The 25,882-nt window shown below is 40.6% G+C and overlaps 2 protein-coding genes and 1 long non-coding RNA gene across 3 annotated transcripts in view; 1 reads left to right on the top strand and 2 right to left on the bottom strand.

Annotated features, from left to right (window-relative positions):
- Positions 1 to 4,349: 4,349 nt before the first annotated feature.
- Positions 4,350 to 6,037, bottom strand: LOC309693167. The gene is made up of 3 exons (XR_014272589.1): positions 5,790 to 6,037; positions 4,678 to 4,767; positions 4,350 to 4,593 (listed from the first exon to the last, which is right to left on the bottom strand). It is a non-coding gene; the product is annotated as an uncharacterized lncRNA (long non-coding RNA).
- A 513-nt stretch (positions 6,038 to 6,550) lies between these two features.
- Positions 6,551 to 8,973, top strand: LOC309693156 (protein-glutamine gamma-glutamyltransferase E-like). Its single transcript, XM_082512164.1, has 3 exons — positions 6,551 to 7,434; positions 7,734 to 7,867; positions 8,822 to 8,973. Exons 1-3 carry the CDS (start codon positions 7,327 to 7,329, stop codon positions 8,970 to 8,972), a joined length of 393 nt encoding a protein of 130 aa, XP_082368290.1. The 5' UTR covers positions 6,551 to 7,326; the 3' UTR covers position 8,973.
- Positions 8,974 to 18,893: 9,920 nt separating this feature from the next.
- LOC309701676 (protein-glutamine gamma-glutamyltransferase 2-like) overlaps positions 18,894 to 25,882 on the bottom strand; it is a 29,667-nt gene continuing 22,678 nt past the window's right edge. The window contains exons 11-16 of the mRNA XM_082525823.1: positions 25,407 to 25,533; positions 24,520 to 24,629; positions 21,440 to 21,614; positions 21,061 to 21,215; positions 20,628 to 20,761; positions 18,894 to 19,673 (exon numbers count right to left, since the gene is read on the bottom strand). Of these exons, the coding sequence (XP_082381949.1) occupies positions 19,523 to 19,673; positions 20,628 to 20,761; positions 21,061 to 21,215; positions 21,440 to 21,614; positions 24,520 to 24,629; positions 25,407 to 25,533 (852 nt within the window). The 3' untranslated portion in view covers positions 18,894 to 19,522. The remainder of the gene's footprint in view (positions 19,674 to 20,627; positions 20,762 to 21,060; positions 21,216 to 21,439; positions 21,615 to 24,519; positions 24,630 to 25,406; positions 25,534 to 25,882) is intronic.

Consider the following 25,882-nt stretch of genomic DNA (forward strand, 5'->3'; position numbering starts at 1 on the left):
CATAATAATTTGTGTGCCCTTTCCATTAATGGTCATCAAAGACTAACCATGGTGCAATACATAGACAAATCGTGATTTATGTGCATGACAACATAGGCGTGGTGTGTGGTACATTTTCACTTTTTCAGAGATTTTTCCTGATAGTTAAAATATATAGTCAGAAATGAATCCAGATGAGTTTGATACTCTAAGAATGAATACCAGATGACAAACAACCATATCACCAAACCAGCTCAGCTACTTCTACTTAAACAGATAAACTTCAATTTTAATTACTGTCCAACTGTCAATGAAATGAATTAAAATTTAATAAAATTCAGTTCAACTGAATTTTATTAAATTTAATTCAGTTCTGTTTGTATTTATTTCTATATTGCCAAATCATAACAACTGTCATCTTAAGGTCAAACCACCAGTAGAACCAGGATCGGGGAGGGGCAGCTATGTGCTCCGACCAGTTGGTGGTGACGGGAGAAATGAAAGTTCACCGGGGTTGATTTAAAAGTGGAATTTAGTAATTTGTGAATATTGATTGCTAATTGTTGATTCTCTAAAAAAAAAAATCATCTTGTTCTCACAGATGTTTGAAAATAGTTGAAAATTATTAACTATTTTATATTTTTTCACAGTTTTCAAAAGCCCACAATATGTGAAAGGGGCACTAACAGGAAGTAAATAACAACTTAAAAAGAGGTCATTGCAGAGGAATTTATGATCAAAACTGAGATATTTTTGAGATAATTTGAATATTTTTGAATCCTAGAAGAGTTAAAAACAGTAAGATAAGAAACCTGTGACTCAAATGTCATCACTACCATTTCTGAATTATAACTTCCTGTAAAATTTCAAGCTTGCCAGTTAACAAAGGCTTTTCATGTCATACTTATAGTTGCTTTTGTGGCTCTCTAAGATAATTACATTTGTACTCATGTTGTGTTTTTTGTTGCAGGAATTAACAAGGTGAATTTTCACTGCGTGACTAACAACACTGCTCATCGCACCATTGAAATTACAAGAAAGCAGCTGATTGTTAGGCGTGGCCAGCCCTTCCTGCTGACCCTGGAAATGGTGCAGCCTTTCAGTGTCAGACAGTGTCCGTCAGCTCATCCAGATGCTGAGATGCAGCTTCGAAAACAGTCCAATCAGTGCAGTCAAAACAGTCCTACAGTTCCTGCTTTGCTGCGTTAGTCCACTTCTTCACAGTTTTTAATACAGGCTTGGCATGTTTGAGTTGTTGCCTTTAAACTGCAATAAGATGGACCAGGCAGTGATCAGAATATCCCAAGGCTGCCTGGGGGACAGAGCGAAATCTGCCGGGCTTACAACTTCATCGGGTGGACCGTGAAGCGGAGCTCTCAGGGAAAACAAAGGGTGGTGGAGTCTGCTTCTACATCAACGAAGGTTGGTGTACTGATGTCGCAGTGTTACAGAAATACTGCTGCTCAAACCTGGAAACTTTTTTCATCAACTGCAAACCATTTTATTCACTGCAGGAGTTTTGTTCCTTCATGCTGGTTGGAGTTTGCATCCCTCCTCAGGCCAATGCAAACAACGCACTGGCTGACCAGATTACCACCCTTGAAAGAAAATTCCTGGATTCCTTCACAATTGTCCTTGGGGATTCTAACAGAGCAAATCTAAACCATGAACTTTCTAAATATAGACAGCATATAGACTTCCCCACCAGGTACAACATTATATTGGAGCACTGTTACACTACTTTAAGACAGTATCTGGGATTCGCTGGGAAGAGAGCGGAGAGTGTACATTCACGAGGTGAATGGAGGGGAGTGTTGTGCGGAATCCCGGCTGATGTTACACCCCTGAAAACACGGGGAAAAGAATCACGAGAGTTATTATGACTTGCGTCTCTCATGCAGTGAGGAGAATGCTACAAAAGCCCCCTAGTGGAGAATAGAGACACTACAAATCGATCCAAGAAAAGGCTTACTAGCCGATCAGTGATGTATAGATTGCAGTTCTCTTAAGTAACATGAAAGCCATTAATATAACATGAAAAAATAACCTCTTAACCATTTTCTTACCATATTTACATTATTTGTCCTTATATGAACTGATATGAATTAGTATTAACTGAACAGTTTTATATGCAGTAGTCCTTCAACCTGTCACACTGATGTACAGGGTGGGCCATTTATATGGATACACCGTGGGAATGGTTGGTGATATTAAAGTCCTGTTTGTGGCACATTAGTATATGTGAGGGGACAAACTCCTCAAGATGGGTGGTGACCATGGTGGCCAATTAGATGTCGGCCATCTTGGATACAACTTTTGTTTTTTTTCAATAGGAAGAGGGTCATGTGACACATCAAACTTATTGGTAATGTCACAAGAAAAACACTGGTGTGCTTGGTTTCAACATAACTTTCAATGTAACTTCAACACCAGGAGACCAAGGCGATAAATGGCCAGGACATTAAACTGAGGCTCAAGCTGAGCAGTAAGGATCACACCAATAAGGTGTTGTCTGTCCGTGTCAACGCTCAGGCCATGAGGTACAACGGCAATCCAGCGGACAACATCCTGAACAAAGTGCAGCACGTGACACTTCTGTCTGGACAAGGTCTGCAGTTCTTATCTTACAATTTTGGTCAGCATTGTAATTTATTTGAAAAGAAAAAAGAAATGATATAGATTTCTATGATTTGAGGCTGCTACTTCAAACTCCACCCCAAGTCTCACACTCTAAAAAATGTTTTGTTGGCTCAACTTAAAAAAATTGAGGTAACAATTTCCACTCAGCTTTTTAAGTTACAAATTTTGCATATTATTAAGTAAATCCAGCAAGTAATTTTTAGGTTTGGCTAACTCAACTGGTTCAACAAACCAACATGATTTACTTTGACCTGTAAAAGCATAATTAAGTTTAAGCAACCTAATATTAATTTAGAATTTCTGGTAATATTGAGTTGACAAATTACATTAATTGAGTTAATCTAACTTACTTTTTTACATATATCCTACTCACAATTATCCATGCAAACATAGCCATTTAAATTATTCCAACTGATGAAACAGTTTATTGCATAACATTTTCGAAGTAATACACTTCTGTGTCATACAACATAAATCAAACATTACAGCAGCATGAGTGGGCAAAAACAATAATGTATTTCAGTACAATTCCTCCGCAAACAACCTCAGTAACAAAAGAAAATGTAGCATGTTTATTACCTGGACAAGGTGTGTTGAATCAGAAGCTAAAACATACTGGTGGTAGACTTCCGCAGGCACAAGCATTCTCCACTGCAACCACTGAACATCCAAGGTATGGACATTGAGGCTGTGGACAGCTACAGGTACCTTGGTGTTCATCTGAACAACAGACTGGACTGGACTCATAACTCAGACGCCCTCTACAGGAAAGGGCAGAGCAGGCTGTACCTGCTGCGGAGACTCAGGTCGTTTGGAGTGGAGGGCCCACTCCTGAAGAAATTCTATGACTCTGTTGTGGCTTCTGCTATCTTTTATGGCGTGGTCTGCTGGGGCGGCAGCATCTCTGCTGGGGACAGGAAGAGACTGAACAGGGTGATCCGAAGGGCCAGCTCTGTTCTAGGATGTCCTCTGGACCCAGTGGAGGTGGTGAGCGACAGGAGAACGGCGGCTAAGCTGTCATCCCTGATGGACAACATCTCCCACCCCATGCAGCAGACTGTGACAGCACTGAGCAGCTCCTTCAGTGGGAGACTGCGGCACCCACGGTGTGGGACGGAGAGATTTCGCAGGTCTTTCCTCCCCACTGCTGTCAGACTCCATAATAAAGACTTTAACTGATCAAGCACACACATCCATACATATGCAATAATACTAAGTGCAATAATCCTTTCTGTCATCGTTGTATTTTTACTCAGTTGTATATAGTATTTGTATTTGTATTCTATTTTTATCTTATTGTATATTTATTTTATTTTATTCTACTGTATATAGTATTTTATTTTATTCTATTCTGTACAGTTGTGTACTGTATTTATTCTTATTGTATTCTAATTTTTGCCTCATAACTTTTGCACTGTCCACTTCCTGCTGTGACAAAACAAATTTCCCACGTGTGGGACTAATAAAGGTTATCTTATCTTATCTTATACCAATTCACTTTGTTTTTCTTACTCCACAATGGTGTCTACAACCTCTGATTAACTGAACACACCAGCCAATCAACAGTGTTTAGTTATTACTAGAAACAAGCAGAGCAGTGGGGCCTGATGACCAACTTTGAGAACCACTATAAAGATTTGTAAAGGTATATTAAATAAAGCGGCAAATATATATATATATATATATATATATAAAGTTTGTACTTAAGAGACATTACCCGTGGGCTGGCTTTAAGCCCATCAAGTTCCAGAAACACCTTCTGGAATACCTCTAGAGTGTTCTTTACTTGTTTGGGGTAGCTCAGATTGAGAGCGTCTATAAGTCCCATCATTAAGGCACATGCTCTGGGCACATCAAGGTCTTCCAGGACAGCTGTTCCTTCAATCACAATTTTAGCAACGCTGGAAGAGACATTGCTGCACGTCTGGTGACTACGATCTTTACCACTTCTTCTGAGAACTGTTCTTCACCATCCTGGCAAGTAGGTTAAAAAGAAACATGTCGGTATTTTATGTGCTATTTAAAAATATAACACAAAACAATGTGAGATTTACCTACAAGCTGTTCTCTGAAGAGATCCTCTTCTTTCTCTTTCAAATACACCACCAGGCAATGGATTGTGACCTCTCTTCTTGTTTCCACCGAACTCTGGAGAATAAAAAAAGTTTACTAGGCCAAAAGTCAAACATATTACATTCATAGGACTAGCGTTTTGCTAATTATTGATTTAATTTTTGTTTTTAACCAATAAACAATTTAATTTTTATAACTTGAATTTAATCTGTTACATACTGCCCTGCTTTCAATGCACCCTTTGCTAGCAGTAGGATAAGGTGAGTGAAAGTAAATGTAACCTAGATTTGGAGACTATTTCAAACAGTTTTTGTTGAGTTCTAAGGACTATAAAAGACTACAAAGGCTTACCAAGGCTTTTGAGTTAACAAGTTATTTTAAGTATAAAACCTTCTCTAAAACACTACAATGAAACACTGAAAAGATGAATCCAAAATTCAAAAAATAAATAAATAAATAAATAAATCTACAGACTGTAGTTTAAAATTGGAAAAATTGTGTCATATCCAAATGTGTGAGAGAATTTTCTTTTTAATTATTTGAAGACCACTGTTGACATGCCACAATCCCACACTTCACATTATGCTTACAATTGCAGAAGGTAACGAAAGCAAGTCTTGTGTGCACACACACAATTTTGTTTTTTCTTGCTAGGTCAACTAACTTTAACCTCAGGCATATTTCACATTTGAGCTTAAAATACCAATACATTTGATAGAAATACTTTTACTCACACTGTCAGTAATTAGTTACCTCACCCAAGACCGTGGAAACACAAATTTACTCTGACACCATGATAAAAATGCAGGCAGCTGCTGACTGGTTAATTTGAACATATACAGGTTCAAATTGAACATGCTCTGCTGTCTGCAAGGTCTATCAGCTAACCAAATGCACCCTGACAAGTGACAAATTTTAAGTATAAGTGGAAAAATTTACAATTGCGAGGAACGTTTGCTAGCTAAAAGAAAGCTAGCTAACAACTTTAACTTTAGCAACTTTACTATGCTAAACTATGATTAAAACCATCAAATTTAAAGTGTACAAATATAACTTGTAATTAATCTATTTTGAAATTCAATGCTTAGTTAACTCACCGAACACAGTCTAGGGGAAACACACCTCTACTCCCACAAAGTGATAAGAATGCAGACAACTGCTACGCCTGTGATGATACGAACATATGCTACGGGGTTACCCTCTGCTGTATGCATGGTCTCATACACACCTATGGCTAACCAAAGTAACCACCAGAGTGACAGATTTAACTGACAGATTTCATTAACAACAGGAAAAAATACAAACACTCTTTTATACTTTTATAGAGTAACAACTAACATAACACAGAGTGTCAATTCACATCATGCAGCTGCCATTGTCAGACTAAACTTAAGCAATAAATTCCTGTAACTAGTACATATTTATAAAAGACTATAAAACAAGAAACTTACCAGGTAGTGGTGCCAACCTCTGTTTTTTTCCGTTTCTTCTTTTTTTATGGCAGTTGTAATTATTTTTTCGCTATGGTCCAGTTATGGGCAGTTCAAACACGAAGGATGTTCAAACTCACTTTTACATGTTACACAAACTTAATATTTTCTGTTGTTGATTGATGACAAAAGTATTTTGTTCAATATACTCAAACATTTAAGTTAAGGAGGTGTTTATTAATTTCTGTGTTGCACTGACTTTTAACATTGATTAGTCAACTCACTGAAACGTGTACATGTAGACAACTTACTTTTTTAAGTAGAAAAATGCTTTTTTGTTAAGTTCTACCTACAAACACCATGAATATTTTTAGAGTGCAGAAATGAAAGAAATTAGAAAGAAACAAGAAATTAAAGTTTCCTGATTGTTATGATATTTTGACACCACGGTAAGCATTTACAGGATATTGTTTTATACAGGAAAACTGTTACTCAATAAGGCCAATCTACTAGTTGTTTTTCTCTTTCTCTGTGACCCAAGAATTAATGTGTAGGACTCACAAGCTGGTACCCCAAGGTCGAAAACACCACAGAGATGAGACCACTTCCTTACTCCCATCCTCCCTTTTTCTTTATCTCCTGGAAAAGGCTCGTTAAAGGCTAGGTGGTTCGTTTCAGAATTCACTAATGAAAGAACTCTGTATTTTATGTCTAGGAGTGTATTTTGCTGGGATGATCATAAATTATAGCTGAACTGATAAACTACACACAGGATACTTCTTTGCTCACAAGGCAGGAAGACGTTTCCTTATTTAGTCTGTACCGGTTTGAACTGGGAAAGCTGACACACGAACCTTTTTTTTCATCTATATAAACTGCTGTGTATCAAATAAACCTTTGAGTTGATTTGGGAAGGCAACCTGAAGCAGTCTGTGTTTCCTTGTTCTCCCAAGCTGCTCCCGGCGCTGTAACTAACCCAGCTGAACGGCATACCTGAGTGTTACTTTAAATAATTAGGAATCTTAGAAGGAAAGGACAAAACTCTGCTTATCGCTCACGCCACGGAGGAAACCCGGGACGGCAATTTCCTTCACTGATGATACCATGAATCTCTGGATCAGTTCTCACATTCCTGCCTCTCACTGTATGTCCTACAGATGTGGCCATACCTATCCAGATCCCCTTTGCAGATTACAGTAAATATATGGTGAACTGCGACAGCATAAAGGTTTCAGCAGTGGCCAGTGACAGTGATGAATACTACCAGACTGAGACCAACATCACCCTAGAGCAACCAGTCATCTCCATGAAGGTCATTAAAATCCAAATTTTGTGTGTAATATAAGGAAGTGCGTGATTTTATAACACAGGAAGTGAAAGCAGATTCAAACTAATGACATTACTTGGTAACAAAGTATGTGTTCATGGTATACGGTAGACTGGCTGTGTGGCATGGCCTTACAACGATAACTGCTGATTGGTTATTTGACAGTCAAAAAAGCGTCACCTGAACTCAGTTGATGAACAGGTTCTATGAGATTCTGAAAATTCTGGACTTTGTTCTATAATTTGCTGCACATTAATGCTGTACTATATCTGTGCTTCTTTTAGGTTTTGTATCCAGTCCATGTGAACCATGAAATGACATTGGAGGTGGAATTTAAAAACCCGCTCAATGAGAGGCTGAGGAACTGCTCCCTGACAGTCATTGGATGTGGCCTTTTTAAATCAGACTATATACAAAGGTCAGTACTGAGACTTAACATACAATCTAACTCATTACAATCACAGGGTATAAGGAACAATGTGATTGTCTGGAGTTAATGATAATATTTCCCATCTTCAACCAGATGCTTTTTGTGAAACAGTAATTTGCTTTTTATGTGAGAGTTACAAAAACAAATATTGATTCTAGTCAGATTTCATTTCATCATCTCAGCGGTTCAATAATACTGGTTAAAAAAAACTCTTTATTTTCCTTGTACTCTGCCAGTTCACTCATTTTCATTTGGTTTAATATTGATGTTAATGCAGTAACCTCATTATGTAAAATATCTTTAAAACAACACTTTTAAACCATAAACTATTGATGCTTGTGTAAAGATGAAACAAATTCATGGAAATTTTCTTGTAACTTTAACTTATTTAATTCAAGCCATCGTTTGTCTGCCACGTGTCTGATATGTTGCCACAGAAAAAGAATTAAAAATCTTCAAAAAGGAAATAACGAGAGAAATAGTCCATTAACTACTCATTTTTGTATACGTAGCCTTTTGTTTTGATTAAAGTTGTGTTTTTTCAAAGAATTGAAGTGGCCACAAAAGACTTTCAGATTTTGATTCATGCTGCATATTTTAGTGCTCCAAACAAATCTAAATTTTCTTTTTTTTCTCCAGTCTTCAAAAGAAAAGAAACATTTCTAACTTACAGTGCTATGTTGTTGGTAGTGCCACCAAGTGTTGTTCACCAATAAATAGTTCCAGCTCACAATTCCATTTTGCATAAAGATAAAAATAAAAAGAAACAGTATGCTAATCCTAATTACTGCTTACAGACTGCTTTTGTAAAGAGTTTAGCTAAAGCTAGGCAACCGTTTTCCTTTATTCCCCCCCCAAGCTAAGTTGGCTTAACTAGCCTAGGTTCTCATCCAAACAGGGCTTGAAGTAAAATAAAAAATAATAATGTTTTTCTATTTACAGTGACCTGGGTGAGGTAGAGCCAAAGGCCACACTGAAGCTCAAGATTACCACGACTCCCTACAGAGCTGGACTGAAGACCGTGGTTGCTGACTTCGACTGCAGCAGCTTCAGAGACATAAAGAGCTCCTGCATCGTTGACGTTAAACCATGAAGCTCTGGTTTCATTTAGAGATGGCACGATACCACTTTTTTATGTCCGATACCGATACCGATATCATAAATTTGGATATCTGCCGATACCGATATGTATCCGATATAGTGTTTTTTAATCAACAAAACTGTTTTTTAAAATATCTTGCTGCATTTTGCAAGTCTGCAAGTTCATACTCAAGTTTAAAACAACAACTACACTAAAGCTATTCTGTTATACCTGTATACAAAAAAAATATTTCATAGTTCAGCAATACTGATCAATCTAATAAACTTAGACCTACACCATCCTCCCTATTCTGGTATTTTAAAGAGTACTTAGTGTAAATATTAAGCAACCTAACTAATAGGGTTCCAACTCCCAGCAACAACAAAATTTAATAAATAAAAAATAGGGAACCACCCCTCACGCTCCACCTCATGATGCTTAATCAACGTAATCAACCTTAATTTGATGCAGTGTGAAAAAAAATGCACAGAAATCAATTATTTTTCAAGAAATATTAAATAGATTCAACATCTTTCTTCAACAAAATTGCAGACTGCACAGATGGTACCTTCCCAAAGTAAAAAGTACTATAGCTTACTAGGGTATATATATTAGACTTAATAGTTACTATATACAGTAATTGACTTCTATTCATTTTACATCAAATTAAAACTTTGGGTGTCAGATAATTATTTATTAAAAGCTAGACATTTTAAATGAGAATAAGAAAGAAAAGTATGTCTTTGTGCCCCCTTTTCCCAGTTAATGCCCTATCGGCCCCCCTGGCTAAACTTTGCTAGATCCGCCCCTGCACAGTTACCAGCGTCAGCTACGTAGAAAAAGATCCTGGTGTAGAAATTAATATTAAATAAATTCTAACAACAGCTTATCAAGCTTAAACGTGCTGCTGTTGTTCAGCCGCTGGTTTGCTCTTTCTGGCGCAAAGTGGGCCAAAAACAAAGACGGACTCCCGACAGAAAAGCCGATCAGCTGATTTAAGCAGTTTCACGATTGAAGTAGCAGCCGGAGAGCGAGAGGCAGTCGTTTGTTAAGCTTAACGTGGGAATGCTTTACAAACATTCAGAGATGGACTTACACACTTGCTTTACTTCTCTCGGGGATAACTTTGTCGGAGATGAAATGCCGGGTTGCTAGCGAAGCTCCACATGCTATCCAGACCACCGACAGGTCCCGCATGCCACAGCCGCTCTATCACGTGATGCATACGTTCTGAGGTGAGTTACGGCGTGTTGCAAGTTTTGTGAGGTGCTTTCGTGATATTTAATGGATCGGATTACATTTTTTATTTTTCTCCGATATCCGATCCAGTAATTTAGGTCAGTATCGGACCGATACCGATACGTAATATCGGATCGGTCCATCTCTAGTTTCATTTACAGCTCCCTCTGTGTTTCTGTTTCTTTATTTAGTTTAAACTGGGATAGATTAATCTACTACACCTTGTTATAACTATCATCCACAGTAACGTTACTATCCATAGTCAAGGTTTTGTTTGTTTTTTTTCCCACTGGCTGAGATATAATCAAGTAGATTTTTTATTTCAAAGATGCAAACTGCCCAACATTTTCGGGGATATGCTTTGGGACTAACAGTTACCATAATTAATAATTAATGAGTAATGTAATCATTTTAATAAAAGAAGAGGGAGAAAACCGATTTCCTGATATTGCTTTGTAGCTTTTCTCTGTTTGTGCATTAATTATTATTGGGTTTAAATGATTGTGGGAAAATTATGAAGCTGTATTTTATGACAAGTTCTAAATATATAGCTCATCTCTTATACAAATTTGAGTAACAGTGATGGACCACCTCCTCCCCATCTCCTGTCCTAAATCCTGTCACCACTCGGATTCTGTTCTGCCATGATGGGTCAAATAAATAAATAAATTTCTCCATCTCAATAAATAATGTTCAGATTTAATGGCTATCAAAAGCATATGGTTGAGGTGCACCACCTCCACTCTGTGCCCTTCTCCCACACTCTCAGCAGCAAACACTCACACCCGGTAAATCACGACTATCATATAATTTGGAACAGTTATGATTGGAACATGCAGGTTTATGCTGGGAAACCTGCAGACTGTGTTCCTGAAAAGAACCAAGTGAAGTTTGTAGATGATGATTGCACAGCTCAGGGATACAGGGTAGTGTGAGCTGTATCAGAAGCAGAAGCAAGTATAACAACAGATAATTTCCTCCATACACATACACTTCTGTGTTTACTTTATGTGACTGTATAAGAATTTAAAATAGTTTCAAAACAAATGTTCTTGATAACTTTGATCTGTGATAAACAGTATACTATGTTTTATCTGACTATTTAGTCAAAAGAATCCCCAAATCATGTTTTTAAGAGCTTGAATTCAAGGCATATGAGCACAATGAGACATACAGACAATTTTGACAGTTTGACAGCGTGGGAGGTCTGTATTTCCCGTAAACATGCTGTTATCAGAGTGTACTGAAAATGGACTAACACGTGTTTTTGATATTTTATTGTAATGGGTTACCAACAGATAAATTGTTGCACTAGCCTTGAAGAAAAAACTTGTGAAACCTTATCACAGTTTGTTAATGTTCAATTTAACTATGTGATTTTCCTTGGAAAAAGAGATGTTCCCAGATAAGGCCATGAATGCAGGCTGGGAATAAAGAGTACATAAGACAGTCACGGTACTGGGTCTGGTGATGTTTCCTTGTCTAGTCTTCATCTCCTGTTTTACTTTGATAGTCTCCCGTCCTTTGTTAATGTTTTCAGTTTTGCTTCCCCCATGTCTCGTTATGTGTGATTGATCCCAGCTGTGCTCTCCTCCTGTGTCTGATTCCTTCGTTACTCCCTTGAGTATTTAAGCCCTGTGTTTTCTTCTGTCTGTTGTCATGTCACACCATCATGTACCCTCACTGCTGTGTTTCCCTCGTGCTCCTGCCTAGATCTCAGTTCCAGGGTTGTTTCCTTGTTGCCTATTTTGAGTTTCTAGTTTCTAGATCCAAGTTTAGTTTGTTGTATTCATCTTTTGAATTTTTCCAGCAATAAATCTGCCGTTTTGAGTAGTGATGGACAGATGAAGTTTCATGAAGCACTGAACCTTTTCATCCAATTGGTTCACCCCAGCGCAAAGCATCTTGAAGCTTCATTTGCTCTAGTAGGACACCTACTGGACGTAAAAATATTAGTTGGCATGAATTTGAAGAGTGTGGCCTTTTGCACACAGCCTGTAAATGTCAACAACAAAAGCAGTGTGTAAAACATGTATATTGTAGTGATGGCATGATACTGTGTATATTTATGCTGGCTGTATGGAAAATGATTATTTGGAAATGCTAAAAATGGAAATGATCATTTACTGTGAGGTGAGGTGTGGTTGGGGTGTGGACAGTAGTTGTGCTTTTGTAACATTGAGGTAAGGACAGTGATTAGTGTTCAGGGGACACATCATTGGTTTTTATTTAAAAACAACAGTTTCTCCACTGTGGCAGGTCGTAGGCGATTTCTTTTTTGGACAATATTTCCCCTGCTTTTGAAAACACTCGCTCACAGGGCACAGATGAGGCAGGGTACACAGGTATGTCAGTGCTAACTTGTATAAGTGAGGGTAGACATATTTTTGTCTCTCCCAATATTTAAGGGGGTCCTCCAGCCTTCCAATATTTGGCTCCATCATGTACCGTTGGACCTCAATATTTGCGTCTGCTGTCACATTTTGTGTCTGTCTACCTGACACTTTCATTCAGGCAACGCCACAGGTTGTTAGCTAAACAATAAGGAGAGTTTTATGAGATACTAGCAATTCAATTTTTAATGTGAATGAATGTTTTATTGGCCATATGCAGGTTGCCCCGCAGAGGAATAGGAGCCCCCCCCCCCCCCCCCCCCCCCCCCGACGTACACACACACATGGGAATACAGTCGGAGATCGGCAGCGTTACAGAAAAAACACTGAAAGTACACAACAATGGGAAAAGTACAAGAGGAAGAAAAGAGACCTCTCCTCACGCTGGGCACCTATGGGAGGACAGCATGAGAACAGGAAACAAAAACTCCTCTGCACAGAGAGCACATAAATGTCCACATCACAACATTGGAGCACGTGACTAGCCACAGGGGTTGGGTAGGGGGTGAGGAGTAATCCGAAGGAACACAGCAGTCGTCCTGCACAGCGCAACCATTCCAGCGCCGCACACAGACCCGCCGTCTTCCACAGGAAACAAGCATCGAAGGCGTTTGGAAAGGGAGGGGGATGAGTGCGTGCTTATCAGTGTAAGTGTATGTGTGTGCGTGTCCAGAGTTCAGCTGAGACAGTGTCCTTCGCTCTATCAGGCTAAGTAAACAGTCTGCCAGCCAACCCAGGTGGCCTTGCATGGGATGGGAAGAATAGTCATCACACAGTCGTTATCAGGGAGTTGTTGTTCGGCTCCAGCCTTGGGCCTGAGCAGCTGGCGCCGTGGTGTCCGCATGTTGAATATTGCTGATTTTTCTTTTATGCGAGCAGCACAGAGAATTTCAAGCTGCTCTTTAACACTCTGACACTGGTCTCTCAATCTGAGACCCCACAACTGCAGTGAGCCGTTCTGCGATGTGATCCAACTTTCGCTCAAGGGTCTCATTTTGAGCAGGCCTCTCTCTGATGTATCCCATCATACGCTCAATGGTGTTGTTTTGAGCCTTCACAGCAGCTGTAAGCGTCTCCAAGGTGTTGACCATGCTGCGTTCGTTGTGAGAGGTCGCGCCTCGTCCCATCGCTTCGATTCCAGCGGGCAGCCTTGGGGGGGAGGGGGAGTTTGAACAGCCAGTTCCGCTCTCTTAATTCTCCGATAAGTCAGGGCCAAGCCAGCTCCGATCAGCAAGAACCCTGTTATCATGGTTCCGAATAGGTAGATATCTTCAGCGTCCTCGATCGACAGTCCCGCCAGGCACATGACCCTTCAGTTCTGCCACCCGTCCATCGTGTATCCGGCAGGGAAAGTCCCTCCAGGGCACTCAGGCTCTCCCGAGCCCAGACTTCTCGTTGAGAAAAGGGTGTCAATAGCATTCAGAGACCAGTTGATCAAATCCATAATTCTCTTTTAGGTTTTAGAGAACGACAGTGAGAGACTGTTCAGGGAAAGTAATACACACGAGACAAGACAAGGACACAAGAGGCTAAGCAGGGAAGATAAGGGGAAGGAGGAGAGGAGAAAAAGTGCGACCGCCTTCGCCAAGAGAAATAATTTTCAATTCAATGTTATTTCTATAGCGCCAAATAACAACAAGGCGCTTTATATTGTACAGTAGATCGTACAATAACCCAACAATCAGTTTATATAAATGCAACTAAAATGCAATAACAATAGTACCGTGGGAAACAGCCTCAACAGATTGTGACGTTGATGGCTGTGGTGGTGGAGGCCCTCATTACGGAAGCACGTTCTGCTTTCAGTCTTTTTTTTCTGCTTCGCTAGCTCTTGCAGGGCTGAGAAACCAGAGTTTTCTGAACCTTGGGTCCAGCAGTGTCGCAAGGAACATAATGCTCATGGTCTGTATTTTATCTAGCTTCTCTCTCATCCTCAGCTTCTGAGCCAGAGAAGACCCAATGGATGGTGTTTTTTTTTTTTTCTTTTTTTTCTTTTTTTCTTTTTTCCCCAGTTGTTCATTGAGGCAATGATCCAGCATAGTGAGCAAAGGTATGACCTTTGACCCAGCCAGACACCCTTTTTTCCTGAGAGAGCTCAGTGGTTGCATCGTTAAATGGTGCTAGGACAACCAGACACTCTGAAATTATACCAAATTCCTCAGATGAAACAGGTGGGATGTCTGTTGTGAGACTTGCCAAAGCAGCACCCACTGGCTCCCTTTGCTCGAACAGTCTTTGCAGCATATTACAAGTGCTGTTCCAGCGGGTTTCCACCTCCTGTATTAGTTTGAGTTGAGGCTTCCTTAGTTGTTCCTGCACGACTGAAAGCCTCTCCTTACAAAATACAATTAAAAAAGCATACATTAGATTGTCAAGGGAGCAGAACTATACACATAAGTAGCATTAAAGAAACTGTAATTAAGCCACTTAAGAACTTACCTTTGCAGGGGTACTGCTCCTGAAATATCCCACGATCTTCCTGGACTTGGCTCGGATGTCAGAGACCTCAGGGGTCTGGTCAAGGGCCTTCTTCACCACTAAGTTCAGGGTGTGAGCTATGCATATGGCATGTTTAAGTCTTAGCTCCCTTGCACAAGCCCCCATTTTGGAAAGCCCCATCTGTTAATAGGCATGTGACTTTGTCAGTAATTGCCCATTCTGCCATGAGTGAGCCTTTCACTTGTGCAATGTTTTCTGCAGTTTTCAATATTTATCTAAAACAAAAGTTTACTGTAAATTGATGTTGTACAGTAAAAATGTTTTATGTTTTCTCCCTAAAGTGTATGTAAATATCTGGTTACAAATGTGAATATCCTGCTGTGTACTGAAATCCCTCTTGGGCTACGTCCACACGTACACGGGTATTTTTGAAAACGGAGATTTTTCTTTTTAAAAAATAATCCCGTACACACGTAAAGGCAGAAATGAAGGAAAACGCTGCTAGGAACATGCCAAAGCAACAGGTGGCGCTATATTCCTAACCGTGTAGAAATGTTGGCCAATCAGAAGTCTAGAAGCCTCGGTGGGAAAAAGTAAACAAAGCTGGGGCATAGAAGCAGAACCGAGTCGTATGTGTGGAGGGACAGTAACTGTGTGTATATGTAAGCATTTAAACACTGCAGAGAGTAGAATTAACAGTATTGTAAAAATTCATTTCACCGAAACAACAACGTGGCGCACACTGTGACGTCAAAAAAAGGCGCAAATCTTTGACGCTGCGTTTTCTGTTTTTCTCGTCCACACGTAAATGCAAAAACGGAGTTTTAGAAAATATCCACCCTGCCCGGAGTTTTTAAAAATCTCAGTTTTCAGTGACCAAAAACGCCGTTTACGTGTGGACGAAAGGTGCAAACGCATGTATGGATGGATGGATGGATGGATGGTTCTTGTCTTGGGGAGAACCAACCTGTCACTGAACAGACTCTTCTGTTTGTTAATGGCCGTGTGCAGAAGATGCCCAGCATTGTTCATAATGTCCAGCAGTTTTGTTTTGTTTTCTTTTTAGTGTCCTTTTCTCTGCCACTGTCACCAGAGTGTCCAGCTTCATGCCGACCACAGAGCTAGCCCTCCTGATCAGTTTCTCCAGCCTGGATGAGTCCTTCTTTGCTGTGCTGCTCCCCCAGCACACCACAGCATAGAAAAGTACTCCAGCAACCACTGACTGGTAAAACATCCTCAGGAGCTTCCTGCAGATGTTAAAAGACCTCAGCCTCCTGAGGAAGTACAGTCGGCTTTGGGCTTTTTTATACAGGTGCTCTGTGTTGCATGACCAGTCCAGTTTATTGTCCACCCACAGCCCGAGGTACTTGTACTTGTTGTCCACCTCCTCCCCCTCTATATACTGAACAGCATACAAAGCATAATATATAAAATAACATTTACCTGAGTTTTTTCTTTGAAAGAACCCTCTAACCCTCTGACATCTGTGGTCATGAAGTCATTTGAGCGCCTAGTTCTCTCCCATCTCAGGACCCTCACGGCCCCCCTCCTGGACCCCCTGCAGTTTGCATATAGAGCCAACAGGTCTGTAGACGACGCCATCAACATGGCCCTACACTTCATCCTGCAGCATCTGGACTCCCCAGGAACCTACGCCAGGATCCTGTTTGTGGATTTCAGCTCTGCCTTCAACACCATCCTTCCAGACCATCTCCGAGGCAAGCTTTCCCAGATGAATGTGCCTGATCCCACCTGCCGGTGGATCACTGACTTCCTGACGGACAGGAAGCAGCATGTGAGGCTGGGGAAGAATGTCTCGGACTCCTGGACCATCAGCACCGGCTCCCCTCAGGGCTGTGTTCTTTCTCCTCTGCTCTTCTCCCTGTACACCAACTGCTGCACCTCCACCCACCAGTCTGTCAAGCTAATCAAGTTTGCAGATGACACCACCGTTATTGGGCTCATCTCGGACGGGGATGAGTCTGCCTACAGGAGGGAGGTTGAACGTCTGGTGTCCTGGTGCAGCCACAACAACCTGGTGCTGAATGCCCAGAAGACAGTGGAGATTATTGTGGACTTCAGGAAGCACACAGCCCCACTCCCCCCCATCATCCTGACTGACACCCCCATCACCTCTGTGGACTCATTCCGCTTCCTGGGTACCACCATCACCCAGGACCTGAAGTGGGAGCCCACCATCACCTCCATCATCAAGAAAGCCCAGCAGAGGATGTACTTCCTGAGGCAGCTGAAGAAATTCAACCTGCCAACACGGACGATGATGCAGTTCTACACTGCAATCATCGAGTCCATCCTCACCTCCTCCATCACCGTGTGGTACGCTGGAGCCACTATCAAGGACAAACTGAGACTGCAGCGTGTTGTGCGCTCTGCTGAGAAGGTGATTGGCTGCAGACTCCCATCTCTGCAGGACCTGTACACCTCCAGGACATTGCGGCGTGCAGCTCGGATCTCAGCTGACCCTTCTCACCCTGGACACAGTCTGTTTGACCTGCTCCCCTCAGGCAGGAGGCTCCGGTCCATTCGCACCAGAACCTCTCGCCATAAGAACAGTTTCTTCCCCTCTGCTGTTGGACACATGAACAATAACCATATGACTGTCCCCGCCACTAACACATGACCCTACGCTGTGTCACTGCATCATTCCATGTTTGGCACTGATCACCACCTGCACTCATGTATATATCTTTCTACGTAGCACTTTTAATTCTTATTCTTACTTTTATTTTTTCATGTCTATTTAAGCCCAACTTATGACACTATGTTTGCACTGAAGCACCGCAGCAATTTCCTGATGTTGTAAACCTGCTCAACATTTGGCAATAAACCCCTTTCTGATTCTGATTCTGATTCTAATGTCCATTCTTATATTTCAGTACATAACTGAAACCGATTTAGTCGGGGAGGGTAAGAACTGAAAATATGAAATAAACACACGTAAGCTAAGACTCTAAAAAAAATAGCATTTGTTCGGTTTTTCATTTCGCCATTTGTTGATTCACTTGAAGAGCAAGTAACGTAATATGGGTCAAGTGATCAGTTTGATATCAATCTTTTGTGATACACCGTCATATTTACATTATTTGTACGGTACGAATGATTTGCTTTGGTACCTGCTCAAACTTAAGCTCTCCTTAGTATGGCTGGCTCCGTTTCCCCAACAGCGCACTCACAGGCAGCAGCTGCCCCGCCCCCTCGCTCAGTCGCTTAGTGCCTGAGCTTGGATCATACCAATATCAGGGGGGATTCACGCACAGTCGTAAATTCCCACAGTGTGCACTATGTGCTTCGAATATTGTGTGTACTTTTTGTTTTATACAGTTGTCAGCCAGGCATCTAACTATGAAAAAAATTACACTCCAAAAGACCCCGGGCTTCTGACAAAACAACCCGGGCTTAAGCCCAGTAAGCCACCCCCACGCTCCGCCCCTGGTTTACTCCCCGTTTATGAATCCTGCTTTTGGGTCCTACCTCCTGCCTGCCACTCTGCAAACCATGACAAAGACAAAAATATATTTTATTTTAATTGGTTACCAACAGATAAATTGTTGTACTAGCCTTAAAGAAAAAAAAACTTGCGTTTGAGTGAAACGTCATCACAGTTTGTTAATTTTTAATTAAACTATGGAAAAAGTGATGTTCCCAGAACAGGCCATGAATGTATCCTGGGAATTAGGAATGTATATAAGACAATAAAGAGAAACACTGTTTTTATTTGTTGTTACCTTTAATATATCCCATTACATTGTTTTTGAGTATTTGATTACACACACAGAGGTCTTTGAATTTAAATATGCTTTTTTTTTTTTTTTAAATGGTAACTACAGATATGATATTTGCATTCAAAGGACAATAATTTGTTATTAGCACTGGACTGTCCATAAACAGCACTGGGATCAAATTGTTGCTCACCAGAATATTTCCATAATATTTTTTTATTCTGCTAATGTGGATCATTTCCCTCTCAAGCTTTTAGTTGTATAATCTGGAGTGAAATTTCCAGCCTAAAATGTTGTTTCGGTTCATCACCATTATATTCAAATTTGTTACAGAGATGAGATAAATGTTTATAACATGTTACAAAATACAGCTTCATAATTTTCCCACAATCATTTAAACCCAATAATAATTAATGCACAAACAGAGAAAAGCTACAAAGCAATATCAGGAAATCGGTTTTCTCCCTCTTCTTTTATTAAAATGATTACATTACTCATTAATTATTAATTATGGTAACTGTTAGTCCCAAAGCATATCCCCGAAAATGTTGGGCAGTTTGCATCTTTGAAATAAAAAATCTACTTGATTATATCTCAGCCAGTGGGAAAAAAAAACAAACAAAACCTTGACTATGGATAGTAACGTTACTGTGGATGATAGTTATAACAAGGTGTAGTAGATTAATCTATCCCAGTTTAAACTAAATAAAGAAACAGAAACACAGAGGGAGCTGTAAATGAAACCAGAGCTTCATGGTTTAACGTCAACGATGCAGGAGCTCTTTATGTCTCTGAAGCTGCTGCAGTCGAAGTCAGCAACCACGGTCTTCAGTCCAGCTCTGTAGGGAGTCGTGGTAATCTTGAGCTTCAGTGTGGCCTTTGGCTCTACCTCACCCAGGTCACTGTAAATAGAAAAACATTATTATTTTTTATTTTACTTCAAGCCCTGTTTGGATGAGAACCTAGGCTAGTTAAGCCAACTTAGCTTGGGGGGGGAATAAAGGAAAACGGTTGCCTAGCTTTAGCTAAACTCTTTACAAAAGCAGTCTGTAAGCAGTAATTAGGATTAGCATACTGTTTCTTTTTATTTTTATCTTTATGCAAAATGGAATTGTGAGCTGGAACTATTTATTGGTGAACAACACTTGGTGGCACTACCAACAACATAGCACTGTAAGTTAGAAATGTTTCTTTTCTTTTGAAGACTGGAGAAAAAAAAGAAAATTTAGATTTGTTTGGAGCACTAAAATATGCAGCATGAATCAAAATCTGAAAGTCTTTTGTGGCCACTTCAATTCTTTGAAAAAACACAACTTTAATCAAAACAAAAGGCTACGTATACAAAAATGAGTAGTTAATGGACTATTTCTCTCGTTATTTCCTTTTTGAAGATTTTTAATTCTTTTTCTGTGGCAACATATCAGACACGTGGCAGACAAACGATGGCTTGAATTAAATAAGTTAAAGTTACAAGAAAATTTCCATGAATTTGTTTCATCTTTACACAAGCATCAATAGTTTATGGTTTAAAAGTGTTGTTTTAAAGATATTTTACATAATGAGGTTACTGCATTAACATCAATATTAAACCAAATGAAAATGAGTGAACTGGCAGAGTACAAGGAAAATAAAGAGTTTTTTTTAACCAGTATTATTGAACCGCTGAGATGATGAAATGAAATCTGACTAGAATCAATATTTGTTTTTGTAACTCTCACATAAAAAGCAAATTACTGTTTCACAAAAAGCATCTGGTTGAAGATGGGAAATATTATCATTAACTCCAGACAATCACATTGTTCCTTATACCCTGTGATTGTAATGAGTTAGATTGTATGTTAAGTCTCAGTACTGACCTTTGTATATAGTCTGATTTAAAAAGGCCACATCCAATGACTGTCAGGGAGCAGTTCCTCAGCCTCTCATTGAGCGGGTTTTTAAATTCCACCTCCAATGTCATTTCATGGTTCACATGGACTGGATACAAAACCTAAAAGAAGCACAGATATAGTACAGCATTAATGTGCAGCAAATTATAGAACAAAGTCCAGAATTTTCAGAATCTCATAGAACCTGTTCATCAACTGAGTTCAGGTGACGCTTTTTTGACTGTCAAATAACCAATCAGCAGTTATCGTTGTAAGGCCATGCCACACAGCCAGTCTACCGTATACCATGAACACATACTTTGTTACCAAGTAATGTCATTAGTTTGAATCTGCTTTCACTTCCTGTGTTATAAAATCACGCACTTCCTTATATTACACACAAAATTTGGATTTTAATGACCTTCATGGAGATGACTGGTTGCTCTAGGGTGATGTTGGTCTCAGTCTGGTAGTATTCATCACTGTCACTGGCCACTGCTGAAACCTTTATGCTGTCGCAGTTCACCATATATTTACTGTAATCTGCAAAGGGGATCTGGATAGGTATGGCCACATCTGTAGGACATACAGTGAGAGGCAGGAATGTGAGAACTGATCCAGAGATTCATGGTATCATCAGGAAACTTTAATTTCTTGTTTCTTTCTAATTTCTTTCATTTCTGAGACTTGGGGTGGAGTTTGAAGTAGCAGCCTCAAATCATAGAAATCTATATCATTTCTTTTTTTCTTTTCAAATAAATTACAATGCTGACCAAAATTGTAAGATAAGAACTGCAGACCTTGTCCAGACAGAAGTGTCACGTGCTGCACTTTGTTCAGGATGTTGTCCGCTGGATTGCCGTTGTACCTCATGGCCTGAGCGTTGACACGGACAGACAACACCTTATTGGTGTGATCCTTACTGCTCAGCTTGAGCCTCAGTTTAATGTCCTGGCCATTTATCGCCTTGGTCTCCTGGTGTTGAAGTTACATTGAAAGTTATGTTGAAACCAAGCACACCAGTGTTTTTCTTGTGACATTACCAATAAGTTTGATGTGTCACATGACCCTCTTCCTATTGAAAAAAAACAAAAGTTGTATCCAAGATGGCCGACATCTAATTGGCCACCATGGTCACCACCCATCTTGAGGAGTTTGTCCCCTCACATATACTAATGTGCCACAAACAGGACTTTAATATCACCAACCATTCCCACGGTGTATCCATATAAATGGCCCACCCTGTACATCAGTGTGACAGGTTGAAGGACTACTGCATATAAAACTGTTCAGTTAATACTAATTCATATCAGTTCATATAAGGACAAATAATGTAAATATGGTAAGAAAATGGTTAAGAGGTTATTTTTTCATGTTATATTAATGGCTTTCATGTTACTTAAGAGAACTGCAATCTATACATCACTGATCGGCTAGTAAGCCTTTTCTTGGATCGATTTGTAGTGTCTCTATTCTCCACTAGGGGGCTTTCGCGCGTTCTCCTCACTGCAATAAACGACTGCACGAGAGACGCAAGTCATAATCACTCTCGTGATTCTTTCCCCCTGTTTTCAGGGGTGTAACATCAGCCGGGATTCCGCACAACACTCCCCTCCATTCACCTCGTGAATGTACACTCTCCGCTCTCTTCCCAGCGAATCCCAGATACTGTCTTAAAGTAGTGTAACAGTGCTCCAATATAATGTTGTACCTGGTGGGGCAGTCTATATGCTGTCTATATTTAGAAAGTTCATGGTTTAGATTTGCTCTGTTAGAATCCCCAAGGACAATTGTGAAGGAATCCAGGAATTTTCTTTCAAGGGTGGTAATCTGGTCAGCCAGTGCGTTGTTTGCATTGGCCTGAGGAGGGATGCAAACTCCAACCAGCATGAAGGAACAAAACTCCTGCAGTGAATAAAATGGTTTGCAGTTGATGAAAAAAGTTTCCAGGTTTGAGCAGCAGTATTTCTGTAACACTGCGACATCAGTACACCAACCTTCGTTGATGTAGAAGCAGACTCCACCACCCTTTGTTTTCCCTGAGAGCTCCGCTTCACGGTCCACCCGATGAAGTTGTAAGCCCGGCAGATTTCGCTCTGTCCCCCAGGCAGCCTTGGGATATTCTGATCACTGCCTGGTCCATCTTATTGCAGTTTAAAGGCAACAACTCAAACATGCCAAGCCTGTATTAAAAACTGTGAAGAAGTGGACTAACGCAGCAAAGCAGGAACTGTAGGACTGTTTTGACTGCACTGATTGGACTGTTTTCGAAGCTGCATCTCAGCATCTGGATGAGCTGACGGACACTGTGACATCATACATCAGTTTTTGTGAAGATGTGTGTGTGTGTGTGTGTGTGTGTGTGTGTGTGTGTGTGTGTGTGTGTGTGTGTGTGTGTGTGTGTGTGTGTGTGTGCCAACTAAGACCTTTTGCACATACAACAATAAACCATGGTTCACTCCTAAACTCCAACATCTTCGTAAGGCCAAGAAGGACTCCTACAGAAGTGGTGACAGGGCCCTGTACAAGCAGGCCAGGAACACACTGACCAGGGAGATCAAAGCAGCCAAAAGGATCTACTCCCAGAAGCTGAAAGAATGGCTCTCAGCCAACAACCCTGCGTCAGTGTAGAGGGGCCTGCAGGAAATCACCGACTACAGACACTCCCCACCCCCTGTGGAAGCAAACAAAGACCTGGCAGATGGGCTGATGGCCATCCGTCGGCTCTTTGTTACTTCGGAAACATGGCTTGAACAATTTCTCTTCAATGACGTAATCCGATATCAACTGATCTCTTTACCTGTCGGCTTCCCGTGGCTGACATGCGACCGGCTATTGCAGATAATAATACAACAGCTTCTTGCTATTTTTTGCTTCTTTTTATCGCTGTGTAACCGATTTCAATTGAAAACCTGCGTGCGCTAGTACCTCTTCCCACGACTTCCCACAATCCTTTGCGGTTTTACCCCAGAATGACGTCACATTTCCAATCTCTATAGAGATTGAAAATGTGACGTCATTCAGGGGTAAAACCGCAAAGGATTGTGGGTACGAGTGGCACACAGGCCGTTTCAATCCTTTGATTTTTTTTTCTCCTCATACTTTTTGTTGCCTTTTCGTCAAGTCTGTCTTTGTACAGAACTGTTTTTGGGGCAAATAAAATGCAAGTAGGGATTAAAACCGCAGAATTAATGATTACCGGTGCTGGAAATACTAGCGTTTGATGCAGTGTTTTGATTTTATTGCCACTGGTACCTGCAATGCGCGACACTGTTTCAGACATTGACCCCCAAGTCCATGAAAGCCCCTGTACCAGACGGAGTTTCACCCTCCTTGCCTCAAACATCCTGCAACATCTCGACCGCCCAGGAACTTATGCCAGGGTCCTGTTTGTTTACTTTAGTTCGGCTTTTAATACCATTGTGCTTGAATTTCTCTCCTCCAAACTCTCCCAGCTCAGCATGTCACCAGCTACCTGTCAGTGGATCACCAGCTTCCTGACAGACAGGAAGCAGCAAGTGAGGCTGGGGGAGATCACCTCTGAAACTCGGTCCTCTCACCACTATTGCTCCTGCTGTACATCAATGACTGCGCCTCCAAGAACTCGGCTGTTAAACTCCTAAAATTTGCAGATGATATCACCGTCATTGGCCTCATTCAGGATGGTGATGAGTCTGCAGCTTTCCAGGCTTCTAGTTGCTATTCTTAGATAATTCTTAGATAATTTCCTTAAAGGCCCCATCCCATTTCACACTGTTTCAACTGTTTGTTTGTTTTTACTTGTCGTGCATTATGAATTTTGACCAAATCAACACATTCTTGTATTTATATCATGTTGTAATGATACAAAGTTTTCCCAGTCTTGTATTTTGAGTTTTACCTCTTTGATTTTCATCTCAACATACTGGGGTGCCTCTTCTATGTCACCTTGACCTTCTTTTGAGTTCATTCTGACTGCACGTTTGAAGATGGCTCTCTCCTCTGCGCTGCCTGTAGGGAAATATGGCATGTGCTGTGTGAAGCGGGCATGATTGGGGGACCCAAAATGCAGACTCTTGGAGGCAAAACTAAACTCAAAAAGCAGCTTTACTGATTAACTATAGAATGTACAAAACTGAACTGGGAGTTACTGGAAACTAGACAAGCAGGCAGAACACACAGCTGAAGAATGAGGGAGATCACCCACGGGGGGATGGAGGGATTTGGGACAGAGAGAAGACACATGGTGAACACGACTGAACACAATCCACCAATGAGACAGGTAAAGCACAGCTGAACATTGAACACACATGATAAGAGAGTGACAAACTGAAACAGGAAGTAGGAGAAACACACACTCTGAGATGCAGACAGATGAAACCCAGGGAACAGAGGGAGGAGAGAGAGGGGCAGAGAGCCAGGGACAAGAGACAGAGTGCCACACAGAGACATGCCACAGAAGAAGAGACTGACCTAACTGGGGAAACAGGGAAGGACAGAGAGACACAAGACAAAATGGCATATATATGCCATAGAAACAAGACAAAAACATGAACAGGATCAAATAAAAACCAAGAAAACCTAAACTAGAAATACTGATAAACTCAAGATCGTAAGCAAACTGAGCTAGGAAACATAAGAAACTTGTTTGTGTTGTCTGGGATCATTTGAACTGAAACTGCCTTTAGCAGTTCTACTAGAATGTTACCAAACAGTTATCCAAATAATAAAGCTATTGATGTCCAGTTGACACGAGCAATGCAAATGAGCATTGTATGTTTGTTTTACCTTCCCTGTGCTTGTAGCTGTCAGTGATATCAACCCTTTTCCAGGAGTCAACAGCCTTGGTAGAGATGCTCTGACCCACTGACATGGAGTCAGTGTACATTTTCTTCTTTGAACCGTTAGTACTGATCTGAGAAAAGTAACATCAAAACAGAAAATTGTCAATACTTTGTGCAGGACTGCATAATTTAATAAGCTAAAGCCACTGGTAAATCTGCACTTATGTTTGTCAGTCAGAATAACTTTTGTGTTGAAGTTATCGCCATTAAATTGTAGACGATGTAAGTGTGATCTCTGTTTGCATTTGGGATGTTGAATGAGTTTGAAGGGGTAGCCAAGAGAAATATAGAGTGAACATTGGGCTCCTTAATGGTCTTACATCTTGTCAATTAACAACAACATCCATCCATTTTCGCAGGGGGCAGCAACCTAACCCGCTGCTTAACACTTGGCTGCGAACCACTCCAGTGTGAGCTGGA

The sequence above is a fragment of the Aulonocara stuartgranti genome (assembly GCF_965226115.1).
Source record: "Aulonocara stuartgranti genome assembly, chromosome: 3".
Taxonomy (NCBI): domain Eukaryota; kingdom Metazoa; phylum Chordata; class Actinopteri; order Cichliformes; family Cichlidae; genus Aulonocara; species Aulonocara stuartgranti.